The sequence below is a fragment of the Uloborus diversus genome, chromosome 2 (assembly GCF_026930045.1).
Source record: "Uloborus diversus isolate 005 chromosome 2, Udiv.v.3.1, whole genome shotgun sequence".
Taxonomy (NCBI): Eukaryota; Metazoa; Arthropoda; class Arachnida; order Araneae; family Uloboridae; genus Uloborus; species Uloborus diversus.
Genome location: NC_072732.1, coordinates 96528474 through 96542893, shown reverse-complemented (window position 1 = coordinate 96542893; position 14420 = coordinate 96528474). Strand labels below are relative to the sequence as shown.

Here is a 14420-nt window from a genome sequence, read left to right as displayed (position 1 = left end):
TAATTTAATAAAAGGATCTCAATATTTGTTTATGAAACATTCATTGAAGCAATAAAATAAAAGACAGTTAAATGAAAAGTTATCATTTTTAACAAAATAGTGGAAGGTTTCGCTTTTGTCTACTAAGCCTATTAGCACAAATGGAAAAGTCAAAACTTCATCCTAAAACTTATAGTCCTATCAATGGTACATTTTGTAAAATCATAACAATATAAGTTTTAAAAATCATTTAAAATACAGCTTATTTTACGTAAAAATAGTAAAAAACTTCACTGCGAGTCAAAAGCAAAATTTGGATTCCAAAATATTAAATGTCAAATTGTTGGTTTCTCTCCAGCATTACCGTTTTTTCCAAAATGTACCAAATACTGTATTGCAAACAGTTCCAAAATTTAATAAAATTTAAAAACAAAACAAATAAATATACATATTCATAGTAAACAAATATCTTGTTTCTCACTTGACTTCTGAAAATAACATTTCAAACAAATGAAAATTTAATCTGAAACATACAAATTTCTTGAAACTGAAATTTTTAGCACATAATACATACCTAGCTAAGCTCTCAGCTTTAAATGCTTGATACTCCCGCCTCACATTTTCCAATTCATTCCTTAATTTTACCAATTCATTCATTATCTTATCCTACATTTAAAAAAGAAAAGAAAAAAAAATTAAAAGTAAGACAGCTACAAAAGCTACTAAATCACTTTTTAGAAGACAAAACTTAATTACAATTAAAATACGTTAACACAAATAAAAGTAGACGGATAAAAAAATCACCACTTTACCACAGTTGTACTGAGTTTTTTTTACTAAACGAAATAAGAGCATGTTTAGAAAAACAATTTATCCCTACAACACACACTCCTTCTCCCCCTCCCCTCCCATTTAACAACAGCAAAGTGAATTTTACTGAGAAATATATCTGTACCTAAGAGTCAGAAGGATGTAAGTCACATCATGATAATTTTACAATAGAGAGGAAAAACTTTTCTTTTGCATGCAAAGGATAGGATGTGTGCTCTTTTAACCCTGGCAAAAAAAAAAAAAAAATGAAAATGATTTTTTAAAAAGAATGACGTTCACATGACTCTCGATGCAGAATAAGCTTCCACAAACAATGCACTAATTTATGGAAAGTCACAATTTTTGGACTTACGTCCTTCTGACTCTGCGTACAGATATCAAGGAAATAAAATCATTGTGAAATGTAAAATTTGGAAACAAAACAATAAAAGTCAGAAAAAAAGACTACGAATCGAGTTCTATCCCCTTAAATAATAGGGAAATGTGATAATACTTGTTTCAAAGTAGATTAAATTTTAGAACTTCTTTTAAGACAGCAGATATTCAATCACAGATTAATCAATTACCAAACGTTCGAATTGCTTGAATTTTTGGAATACTGGAAAATATTTTCACATTTTTTCAGAATATACACAAAATTTCTTAACTTTTACAGTGCATGAAAATTCCCCGGTTCAACTGTACACTGTTGATTAATAATTGGATGCAATATCATTCAACAGAATAAAGTTCTACTAGGAAATGATATTATCATGAATTTTAAATTTTGTATCATTCAAAGGAATTTAATATTTGGTCTGCACATCAATATTGCAATAACAGAACATAGGCTGAAATTAGTTAAGTAAAGATTACTTAAACATAGTGAGGAAAAAAAGCTTTCTATATCTCAATTGTTGGAGTTGAAGGATGGCTTTAAATGCATACATTACCTTTTCAATCTTTTCATCCTCTAAAGCTTTCCGCGTCCGTTCAAGTTCTTGAGCTAGTGAATTTTTTTCCTCCAGAGCATGCATTCTTTCCTTCAAATGCAGTTGAAGTCTCTCATTTGATTCAGCTAGTAATTTATCTACAGTTTGTGATAGCCTTTGATTATGTTCTTCATTCATCTTTTCCCTCTGTCTAGACTAAAATACAAAAATTGACAATAATGAAATGACACAAGAAAAATCTACAAAAAGACAAGAATTCTACATTTGAAAAACAATAGTATGCATTAAAAATGTAACTGCATGTGACTTAAATATGTGCTAATTTTTTTTTTTTTTTTGTAAAAAAGGCATTGAAATTCATTCCTAATTTTAAAATTGAATCTTTGCAAAAAAGCAATCTTTTTAAATAAAGAAATTAGAAATTATATTTTATGCAAGATGTGTTTCTTCAGAAAAATATTTTCAGTCACTTTTTCATTCGTTCTCAATTTGTTCAACATACTTAGACATTTGTTAAAAGCAAATGGCTACATAGGGCATGCAAACCCATAACACAGAAAAACTTTGAGATTAAAGGTGTCCTTAAAATAAAATATTTTCTACCCATCAAATATTTTTTAAGAGGTCTGTAAAGTTGATAGCGCTGGCACTGATTATAACCTTTTTCATTAACTCATTTAACATTTCAACAATGTTCCTATTGAAGGAAAGAACAGTAATTTCTGAAATTAATCCAAATAAACACAAATTCAAAACAGCAATAAAAAGGTTGTTTTTTTCATAACATGCAACAATTTTAGAAAACGTACAGCATATACATGCAATTTATTCCCCATCCCCAAACACTATTTTACTTTCATTTTAATTGAGAACTACAATTATAATAAATTTGCTAATTTATGAATTAAATATATGAGTTTTTGGCATATTAAAAACTTTCATATTAAAAACATCACAATTTAAATCAAGACAAATGCTTTAGTTCTAAAGAAGAGGGAAAAAAAGAAAGCTTACTCTGATTAATTCTGTCCCCTTTTCTTCCAATTGTGATTCTAGCCTTTGAATCCTATCTTCCACACTTCCATGTCTGTCTTGAACCTGACAAAAGTCAACAATATTTAAAATTCATTAAAAATTCAAACAATAGTTATCAAATAGATTTATACATTTTACATGTTTTATGACAGTATAAATACATGGTTCCAAACTATCTTTATCTATCACTTTTCGACAAAAAATGAACAAATTTCAAGACCCATTAAAATTAATTTATAATAAATCAGCAGATGTCTACATAAAGAAATGTATTTACTGTCTGAAATGAAGAAAGGAAAAAAATGAGCAGCAAGGAAATTTTAATGGTGAGACAATACTTAAAAATATTTAATTAAAAGTATTTTTAATCTGTACATAATTGCCTAAATATGAAAGCTTCAATAATTTAGAACAGCGGCTAGTTAATTATAATGCACCAACAATATTTAAAAAACCAAATGATTCAAAATAGTAACATTTGTTTAAGTTTGACAGCAATGAACCAATCATTAAGACACATTTTTGATGTGAGGGTGGTCAGCATTGCCCCTATTCACCAACCCCAGAGGATTGATATGTAATTTCCATAGAAAGCCTTCTGATAAGAAATGCCAAACAAGTTACGCAGTTTTGCTCCAGACAAGTTATGCTCATAATATTGCACCATCTGTATTTTTAATAGTATGTAATAATAGCATTTAAAATATCCAATAATTTGGGGGGGGGGGGAAGTCAAAATCAATATTCATCAAGATTAGAGTCATGAATTCAAATGCAAACAATGTGCATGATGTGGCCAAACAACAATTAAATCAGTTCGACAGAGAAAAATCAGTCTGATTTTTCTCAGTCATAATGTTTCAATGATTTCTTCGGCTGCTACGGTAGCATCATTAGATTTCATACATAATAGCTAAATCTTTGACAAACACATTGGATAAGCCAAGTAGGAATAAAAATTACCTGAATGCGAAAAACCTGAACAGGGCCATGAAGTATAACTTTCACTCAGTACAAAGAACTGTGTGCTTTCTTTTATGTAACAATTTAAAAAAGTTGTCTAGTTATGTCTTTACTTCACTAGTGTAACAGACACAACACCACGTACAAACCCAAAACTGTTACAAAGAAATATTGCAATTATGATTATTTTTAAGAGTTGAATCATTTGGCCATTCATTTTATCATTCAGGACAAATTTCTAAAAATTAGGAATGTCTTGTCTTTATTTTAACAGAAGATGTGATTACGGTAATTATTACATCCACACAGATTAATAGTGATCGGTGCATATTAAATCTATCATGGACACAAAGTGTTCCAAGTTCACATTCCAAATCAAAACCAATGAGGGGGCTGGATCAAGAGTTGCTTGCACTAGGTCAAAAACCAAAGCTGTCTTGTGGGCCCAACCAACTGGTTAAACCACATTTAGTGGCAGATAGGGGGGGGGGGGGGAGCGAATAAAGTAATAATCAAAGAAATATCATACAGTCGAAATTAAAAGAAAAGTTTTGTTTCTCTTTTTTTAAATCACACTATTTGACAGGAAAAAGAAAAGAAAATCAGGATTTGTTTTTAACAATTTATATTCATAAAACACTTTAACAAGAAATGGGAAAAAAATAATTTACTTGAGCTAGAGCTTCTCCAGCAGCTGCTTCAGCTTTGCGAGAAAATTGTGCAAGTTTTTGTTCAGTTAATTCTAACCGTTCTTGAAGTGCTCTGCATTTCTCTTCACTCTAAATAATGAAGCCAAAAAAAAAAAAAAAAAAAAGGTGAAGATAAAGTTTGATGTTTAAGAAATACTACAATATTAAAACATCCAAAATAAAATGGCCCTGCCATAACTTTCTGATTCATTTCAATCTTTGACCATAAGTTTATAATTTGAACAAAACAACACACTGCTACTATGAAAACGCATTTGTAAGACCAAAAATGCATTTCAAATTAAAAACCTCCTATTTAAAATGCTTTTACTAATTAATCTTATAAGCATCTAATTTTTCTGTTACCAATCAGGATTTTTGAATATCATAATTAGAGTGTTTCCAATCAAATAAGTTTTTTTACGTAAGTTAATGGCATATTAATCATAAAATTCATAAGTGTAACACAAATTCAAAAAATTTGTTTGATTTTAAAAGAAATGAAATAACATTTTGCTATAAAAAAGATTTAAAAAAAAAAATCTTGAATGTATTTTTTCTCTGTGAAATAAACCTATTAAGAGCATTTCATTGAATTGATAATGAAAAAATTACTAGCAATCTTGTACTTGTTATTCTTTTTAAAGGAATGCTATTTTTACCAGATGTAATTAAAATTATAAAATATTGCAGCTTCAAAAAAAAAAAAAAAAAAACACACACACACACACACACACACATACCAATTTTAGTTGAGCTTCTTTGTTACTTAATTCTTGCTCTAGTTTTTCATTTAAATCATGGAGAGATGTTGATTCCCGTTGGGCATTTAAATAACGTTTTTCTAAGGTTGATATCCTTTCTTCTTGATCTTCTTTTTGGGCATTATTCTACAGGAAAAAGAATTAAAAATAAAAAGTGACAACACTTGAAAAATCAAGGGTGAGAGTAAACAATACAGACAACTAGATATAGAAAATAAGACATACAGAAATACATTTAGATTTGACTTAAAACAATCTAGTAGCTTGCTTGTAAGGAAGCATATGCACCACAATTAATTCAATGAACATAGTTGAGTTTTAATGCTACTGTGTTAGGCAAGTAAAAAAAATTGATTTATTTCCAATTTTTAGTTGATTAAAAAAATCAGTTTTGGTACTTGGTAGCACTTTGTACATGAATAAAAAGTACCAAATAAATAAGTATATAAAAAAATAAATTAAAAAACGCTTATTAAGAAAATTACATTTGGTTCCAGTTCTTCATAAAAGTGAAACACTACATGCTTACCTCTTTAAGGTCCCTAGAAAGGCGTGAGTTTTCTTCTTGAAGCTTAGAAATTTCTTTTTGAGCAGAAGACACACCATCGTCTTGTTCCCTAATTTTGGCACTAAGTTCACAAATTTTACTACGAGATGTATTTAGCTCAGAATTAATTCTTTCAATGGTTTCCTGCAGCTCAACAACACGGGCTGCGTCTGCGGCAACCTCTGCTGTACCATTGGAAACCTGTGCAGCAATAATAAAAGAATTCATGTCCATTCAGTAATCTACAACTGACTCATTTCTAAGAATACACTAGTTCTGAAAGTATGGGTTTCCTTAGTATAAATACAATAAACTCAGAAGTTAATGCTTTCAGTGGAGAGAGGACTCCCCTCAAAGGGGTCATCCATAAACGTTACACTTTGAGGGGGAAGGGAGATTTACTACTATATGCTACTTGCTACTCTAGCAAGTATTTTTAAAGTAGTGCAATACACTACAAAGTACTAAAAAAATAGTGCGCTACTTGTAGCGTGCTACTTCAGACTGCCGATCTACAGCAATAAAAGCAATTTGCACATTGACAATAATTTTTTTTTAAATCTACTGCAAATTGATAAAAAAAAGGGAAAGAAAGAAAGAAATAATGGAAAGGAAACTTAGGAAAATCTGATTGCTATTATTATGTTTCAATTGCCATTTTTATTACCAGGTGGCAAGTGGCTTCTGGATTTTTCAGGTCAAATCAAAATATATTATATTGTGAAAATGTCAATGATCAAATAAAACAAAAGATTAGAAAAGTACAGTCAAATTCGCAACAACTTGAAGTTTCAAGGGACTGGTTAAAACGTTTGAATAATCGGTAGTTTGAGGTATCGGAAGTTTCTTTCTCAGTCTACTGAAGAATAATTTTAATTTTATTTTACAGGAATGTGCATAATGTATAGACTATAGCACTTATAGTTTGGATGAAATTAATCATTAGCACTACGTAAAAACATCTTTCTAGAGAATAAATGTTTTTAGATACTTCCAGAAAGGATGTTATTTTTACCTGTTTACATTTTTATCGCACCTTAAAACATTAAGCTTGTACTTCATTGGCCCAATTTCTTTTCTCTTGATTTCGGTATGCTTTTTTGTCCTAAAAGCATGTTATTGTGTCATCCAGAAAATAAAGGCTACTTTTTTCAATTTTTGTCAAAATTTTAAGTCTCTCAAAGATTAGCCAGCAATAAATTTTAGGTCGTCAGTCACACTGTGTGCAATAAGGTCCTCTATTGTAAATAGATTACCCCTCTCACACAAGCTGATAAGTAAAGCATTGCTTTAAAGGAAAAAAAAAATCTTTCTTACTTTGACTCCATTTTTATGCATAAACTGTAAACAAAACTCTCGTAAAAACTTCGATTTTAAAAGGAGCACATCTGAGATATAGAGACAACTTTGTATTGGAAACACTAAAGTATTTTGGGACTAAATGAAAACTTTGAGATAAAAGAACATTCCAGTTATAAGGCTTTGAGTTATCAAGAGTCAACTGTGTATTAGATGTAATTTGTTAGGCAAGGAGAAAATCATACCTTTGAAATGTGTACTGCCTCTTCTCCGTTAGCTGGTTTCCTTTCTTCTTTTAATTCCAAAGAAATGGCTTTGGTTTTATATTGAGTAAGCTTTAAAGAAAAAAAAGTATTAATAACAATTAAACATATTTTTAAATTCAAAGACTGAAACTATATATATGAACAAAGTCACAGAAAATACCTCTTCATTTGCCTTATTGAGTTCTTCTTCTAGTGTTGTTACACGATCTAAAGCAACTCTTAATCTCTCTCTAACCTAAGAGACAATGTTTCAAACAATTAAAGAACAATATCAGATCAAATCTATTCACACATAAATAAGCTTGCAAAACTTTTAAACTGTTACAGAATATTAGTGAGACCCTCTGCTTTGACATCAAAGTAGTATAAAGATCCTGTTATGAGTCATATAATTTTGGAGATGTACAATGTTAAGACAGTTGGGGGAAAAAAAGTCATTTCCTGTATTTTTTCTGGAAAATTGATTTTTAACATATTAAAATGTTGTGAATATTTTCTAAGAAAATGTAAAAAATATTAAACATTTAAAGATATAAACAATTCATGTTATTTTCTTTTCAAACATAACTATAAATAAATAAAACTTTTACAACTAAAACAATTAGCCAGTAGTTTTCTTTGTTCAACAGACAAAAAAAAAAAAAAAAAAAAAAAAAAAAAACCTATTTAATTTAGTTAAATCAGCAATCCACCACTAATTTGGAGTAAGATGTGATTTTTGTAAACAGCTAGATCAAATTTAGTAAAATATTTAAAAAAAAAAATAGCTACATGCATTTTATGTACATGTGCATACATATATGTACAACTAGGGGCCCGTCCCGAACTTGTTCGGGTTGAAAAATTATCTGTCTTAAATAAATATTATGCAGATTTTTTTGCTCTAAAATATCATGGTATACATACGCTTTTTGTTTCGTTTTATATGAGGTTTTGAAAGAAATTGATTCACTTAATTTCTTAATCAAGAGAGACTTACCTTTACATTCCCGTAAACAATATAATCTTCCCATATGTAACATTGTACGTTTGACCTTCAGCTTTGATGATGGTGATAGCATAAGAAATTCTCACTGGAAATTGCAATTACTTACATCAAAAATGGAAATGTGCAAGGACCATGGGATTTCGAGAAATATTCCTGACTGACTTGCTGCTGGTCCAGTAAGAATAATACGGTAAATCATATTAGTCCATATTGATTTCACTTGGGGTCCAGTTCCATTGCATGCATAAGACAAATTAAAGTTTTGCAACAAAATTATTGGAATGCTGCCTTTAATTTTAATAGAATGAATATGGGCTCTTAAAAGTGTTCCTAAAAGAAAACGACTTTAAACAGGCTTAAAGTATATTTGCACGCACTTATCAAGGGAACCACAGAAATATTTTGCTAAGAGTCAACGGCAAATGCAAAGATGACACCTCTCTCAATATTGTCCTAAACTTTTAGTTCTTTTAAAGTTCACGACTTCTATATTCAAACAGTGGCTCCTCGAACATCTGTAACACATTATGGAGCAGACCTTTTGAGGATGCTATCCAAATGGCCATTTTTTTTTCTTATGGAACGTACGCAGTGTTTCTGAAGGGAAATATTCAAAGCAGTTTAAATTTGGAGTGATCAGTGTTTCGACCACTAAGTAAAATTGCTGCAATTAAGCAAAAATAAAAACCACACACACATTATCAGTCTGCCTGTTGATTTTGGTTAAATTTATTAAACTTTTTTTAGTTCCACCGGGTATGCCAATAAACATTAATTTGCGTTGTGGTATCATAAGTGAGTCGCTGATCACTTACTAATTTGGTTTTGTGATTGGAAACGCACTCATTCAGTAGGTTGCAATCATGTATCTATCTTGTTCGGAATATATAAACATACAAAAACCGCTCTCTCTCTCTCTATAATATTAGTATAAATGTCACTGTGCAAGATTTTGCCTTTCGTACAAAGAAGATGTTTTTTGATAAGGTGCAGTGGTTCCGGAGATTACCAGGAACATATAAAGATACAAAATAAACCCTCTCTCTTTATAATATTCGCATAGATAAAAAACCTCAAAGGGTAGCCCAAAATCCATGCAAAATTACAACTTTTAGAATCACAGATTAATATCACATGTGTGCACTACTTAAATTCAAAAATTAATTTACTCGAAGAGAATCCCAGTTATAATTCATTTTAATTGAATAAATTTTGATGCATTAACATTCTGGGACTTTAAATGCTTCGTAATGCCCAAGTCGAACAGAATGCTTTTGTCCAAGACTAATGAATATATGCCTTATCCTCTGCAGTTTCAAATACATGCATAGGTTTTAGTAATTCCTACGCCACCATCGTGCTTTATATTTGAGTTGCTTCTATTCAGTTCAGCGGCATTCAGTTCAAAGGAAACCGCGAACAATTTTTGCATTGCAAGTTCGGGACATCCCGCGCTTGTGTTTGCGTATATATAAGAATAGATGAGTACGAAACATAAACTAGTAAGGAAGACAAACTATTGGTTTAAAACATTAGTATAAGTACATACATGCAGGATTTATAGCCTATGTCACCCAGTAAGAATGCACCTTTCATGTAGTGAAAGAATTTTTAAAATAGCTACAATGGTTCAAGAGATTACTTCAAACATATAAACACAAAATTCATTCTTTTCTCTTATTTAGATGTACATATATGTGTAAATTGTACATACATGTGTACATTGTACCACACATCAAACGAAAATACATTAAAATTCTACTTAAACATTTCCACTAACTGATATTATAGATATTCTTACTGTCTATTGATATACTGTTCTGTTTACATTTAGTTAATGAGAAAAGTAGCTAATATTACTTTTGTGTGCAGGGAGATTAAATTATCTTACAGCTTAGCTTATCAAAAAAAAAAAAAAAAAAAAAAATGGTAAGTAATATTATAAATTTTTGAACCCAAAATTTTGTGCTAGAAGATTTAATTCTAAATTTAACTTTTTCCGAAAAAAACCTTTTTTTTCACAAAGTGTCCAGGTTTTATCAGAATATTCTCATCACCCATTTATGATTCCATGATTTACAATGCATTTTGAGAGCATTTGTAGTTATCCAAAAAACATTTCACTTTCTGTCCTGTATTTAAAAAAAAAAAAATCAGATTTAAAAAATGAAACAACTTTTAGGTGAAAGGGAAAATTATGGAGCTTCACAAGTTGTACGTAGACTGCAATCACTTTTAGGTTTTCATCTCATACTTTTCTAAGTTCACCAGGGTTCTGTGTTAGTATGGTAGAAATGACATGTATACCCCCTAATGGGTATATAAGTCAAAACATAATCCAAAGAATGAAAGAATTGTACATTGCTTCATAATTTTGTCTACTGGTAGAGTCGTTTCTACACAGAAATATAGTTATGGTTTTTTCACAGCCTAACAATGCTTCTGAACAATTTTTTAAAAGCGTGAAATTAATTTTTACGGAATAAAATATACAAGAACAGAGATAATAACATAATAGTGATTCGTGAAAGACTAATTTCCTATGGATGAAATGGAAGATGTCAATGAAAGTATAATAAACATAAAACCACTAACAAAAAAAAGAAAAAAAAAGAAAAGTAGGTAAAACATGAAATTATTTTTTAGTTAGGAATTCGTAAAATAGAAAAATAAATATTTCTTGTAGAATACATATACAACAGCTGCAAAATATTAATCCTGATATCAAAATTTTAAAAAATTGCACTTAAATGATATGAATGGCAACTTACTTTTTCATCCAAAGCTTTGTGGTGTTCAAAAAGTGATTTGAGAGCTTTAAGGACTTCTACTTCTGAAGACACGCCAGCAGGAGACTGTGCTTGCCTCTTCACAACAGTCATTCTTAAGGAACGTTCATGGCGTGATACAAGGCACTCCAAATGTTCCAAGAGCAACTAATTCATAAAAGAAAAGTAACATATAAAAAGCAAAATAATGAAAAAAAATTAAATAAACAAATAATATCAAAAATTTTAAAATACATAATCTAAGTTCTAAATTTACAATCAGAATGTATGTTAATGTCAAGCTCTTATATAGTTACCAGAGTACTTTTAAAATTTGAAAGCTCTTGAATGAAAGCACATTTCTTTGCATTGAAAAAGGTGTTCCTTGTAACACCGAAACACGTGTCTGCAATATTTTGCAATATTTGTGCTTTATGACGTTGGATTACTGATTTTTTGAAGAGGGTACGATATTATTTCACTAGGGATGATTGGTAAGTTTCAGGATTATGAATAAGTGGCACCAAATGGAATGATGCACCACTGGTAGATTTGATGTTTTTACAACTTTAGCTCCAAATAGGGTGACTCCACACCCTTGAAAAACCATTGTGACATAAATGAATAATTAAAGATCCGATTAAAGAGTGAATATCAGTCATGAAAAAAATATTACCCTAGTGTTGTTTCGCTCCGCTTTTAGCTCTTGAATTTCTTCTTCCTTCTCTAATAAGTGCTCTCGGGATTGATTTAATTCTTTAGTTAATGCAGCAAGCTCCTGAAACAAATGACGTTATATCAATTAAAATGCTCAATAATACCGCAAATGCAACTTAAGCAACGATACACTATTAAACTAAAATGTTCTTAATCTACATTTTTACAACATTTAAAAAAAAACCTTTGAACAATAAAAAGTAACTGTTGAGATTTGAAAACTGAATACAGTATTAAACCCCAGTTAGGAATCTCAAAATCAAAAATTTTTCCCCTAAATATTAAAAAAAAAATCATGCACCCCCCCCCCCCCCCAAGTTTTAAAAGTCTGAAATTGATAACATTCGCAGTTGCTTGTTCAAAACACAGTACTTTGAGCTCAGCTTTTTTTTCACCATTTTTTCCTGCCACGTGTTATGTCTAAATAAGCATTTTGCTATAATTGTGCAGCAATCTTTTAGGGGCTATTCATTAATTATGTAAAGATGGTTTTGGCAATTTTTGACCGCCCCCCCCCATGTAAGGGTACATAAGATCTTTCAAACTCCTCCCACTACTCCTACGTAATATTCCATTTTGTTTTTCAAAATGGAAGGAAATAAGGAATCTTACATCAATGGAAACGTTATTAAAGTCACTATTATTAAATTAATAATCAGAAAAATATATGCAAGATTGCTTTTCTTTGAACTAACCTCTATAAGCATATATGTATCAATTTGACAGCATCTTGGATAATATATTTCATAGTAAAAAGAAAAAAAACGGGCATTTTTGAAAAAATGCAGATATTCCACCAACCTTTTGTCATAAATATCTATTCATTTATTTTCATTCTGGTGCTAATTTTGATAAATATTTCGACAGTACAAAATTTGTAGTGGTTTACAATCGAAATTTGTTTCAGTAAATTTCTTTGGTGAACTCAATGGCAGTGGTATCAATTCATTTGCACTCTTAATATCAAAACTATCAGAAATGACTCATTAAAGCGCAGTTGAAACATAATCCATTTTCTGTTTTATTATGAAACTAGCAGTACCCGCACAACGATGCTCGTGCAAAAAATTTAATAGAAGTCCATTGAATAAAAAAAATTGATGCCCCCCTCGTCCTCTGATGTGAAATGATAATTTTTTTTTGTATAAAATGCATACACACCTGTTTTAAAAAAAATAGTGATAATAATAATAATGATAATAATAATATTAAAGTGGAAACTTTCGTCAAATTTAATGGAATTTAAAACTTTTGTAATTTTCTGTAATTTTTATGGAAATCATTAAATTAGATTTAGAGTTGCTTTAAAACTCTATTTAACAAGTGAAGCAGTTTTCACTGCAATTTAAAATATTTCGCCAAATAAACAACAAAAACAGACATCAAATAATATCTTTCAAATGTCAAAATAGCTCCACAACTGTATTGTTTATCCCAACTGTATTGTTTATCGCCAAACTCGCCCAGCATCTACGCTGTCATAATTCATTCGTCTAACTGAAAAAAAAAACATCCAGTGGAACATTCAAAAATCGTCAGAAAAAAGAAGAAAATGTTGTACATTTCACTCTGATAAAAACAAATCAAAAGTTTCTTTTCTTTCAAAACAAATCGCCAAAACAATGAATTACATTTATGGCTGCTTTAAAACAATAATCCTGGACTGAACTCTCCACGCCTAACGCGCCAAGTGACCGCGCTACCGGAACCCAGCCCTTTTGCTAGTGAAGCAGATGTTTTTTCTTTAGCAGTAATAAATGTTTTGCCAAACAAACAACGAAGTATAAAATCACATTAACAGTAAATTTCAAATCTTTATATATTAAGAGCTGCGTTGCTCAGCTTTGCCCGGTATACCTTGAGAATAAAAATTGTGTCAAGTGACATATATTCAACAATCAGGCTTAAATAAAAGAAAAGAAAAAAAAACATGCAAAATTACCCTTTCAAACAATGATGGCAATGGCAGATACTAAAATACTTTTAAAAAATTAAGATGCGAAAGATGGATTTTAAAAGTGTAACCATGGAAACACGAAATAAAATAAGTTTAAGAAATTAAATGCAAAATTAGGAAAGAAACAATGGATTAAAAAAAAAAAAACCGTAACCGTGGATATGCAAAAATAAAATGGTTGAAAAATTCAATCAAAATGCATTTTTCAAATTTGATTTAAAAACGCTTTTAACTTTTTTTCCTTTTAAGATAGAAGCTAAGTTTTTCGACCATAGGTTGAGAGAGATCTGGAGTAAAAATGTCGCTTTTTAAAATGGTGTCAAAAAGAAAACTGAAACAATTTCTTCACTCTTTATTGAGATTTAATGAAGAAAGTAGTACCTAACTTTCAGCTAAGCTTAAAAAAGTGAGAGCTAAAAACGCAAGTTACTCCCACTGTAATTACATTAGAGCATTGAAAGAAATTGTTTAGAACGCGGAAAATTCTACTCTTTTCAACGATATATAATATTAATATGTGCAAGTAGTTTTTCACTCCCATATTCGGGAATTTATGTGAAATTTGGGCCCAAATTGGAATAAAAAAAGAACTATTTATCAGATTTTTTCGAATTATAGCCTATGTCACTCAGTAAGAAAGCACCTTTCATATAGTGAAGGAATTTTTCAAATAGGTGCAGTGGTT

The 14420-nt window shown here is 30.1% G+C and overlaps 1 protein-coding gene across 1 annotated transcript in view; it reads right to left on the bottom strand.

Annotated features, from left to right (window-relative positions):
* The window catches only part of LOC129235289 (liprin-alpha-2-like), a 105884-nt gene that overhangs the window by 37058 nt on the left and 54406 nt on the right, over nt 1-14420 (bottom strand). Inside the window, exons 2-11 of the mRNA XM_054869015.1 lie at nt 11738-11839; nt 11065-11229; nt 7466-7540; nt 7285-7374; nt 5723-5941; nt 5173-5319; nt 4412-4519; nt 2757-2840; nt 1743-1937; nt 554-645 (exon numbers count right to left, since the gene is read on the bottom strand). Coding sequence (XP_054724990.1) covers nt 554-645; nt 1743-1937; nt 2757-2840; nt 4412-4519; nt 5173-5319; nt 5723-5941; nt 7285-7374; nt 7466-7540; nt 11065-11229; nt 11738-11839 — 1277 coding nt within the window. The remainder of the gene's footprint in view (nt 1-553; nt 646-1742; nt 1938-2756; nt 2841-4411; nt 4520-5172; nt 5320-5722; nt 5942-7284; nt 7375-7465; nt 7541-11064; nt 11230-11737; nt 11840-14420) is intronic.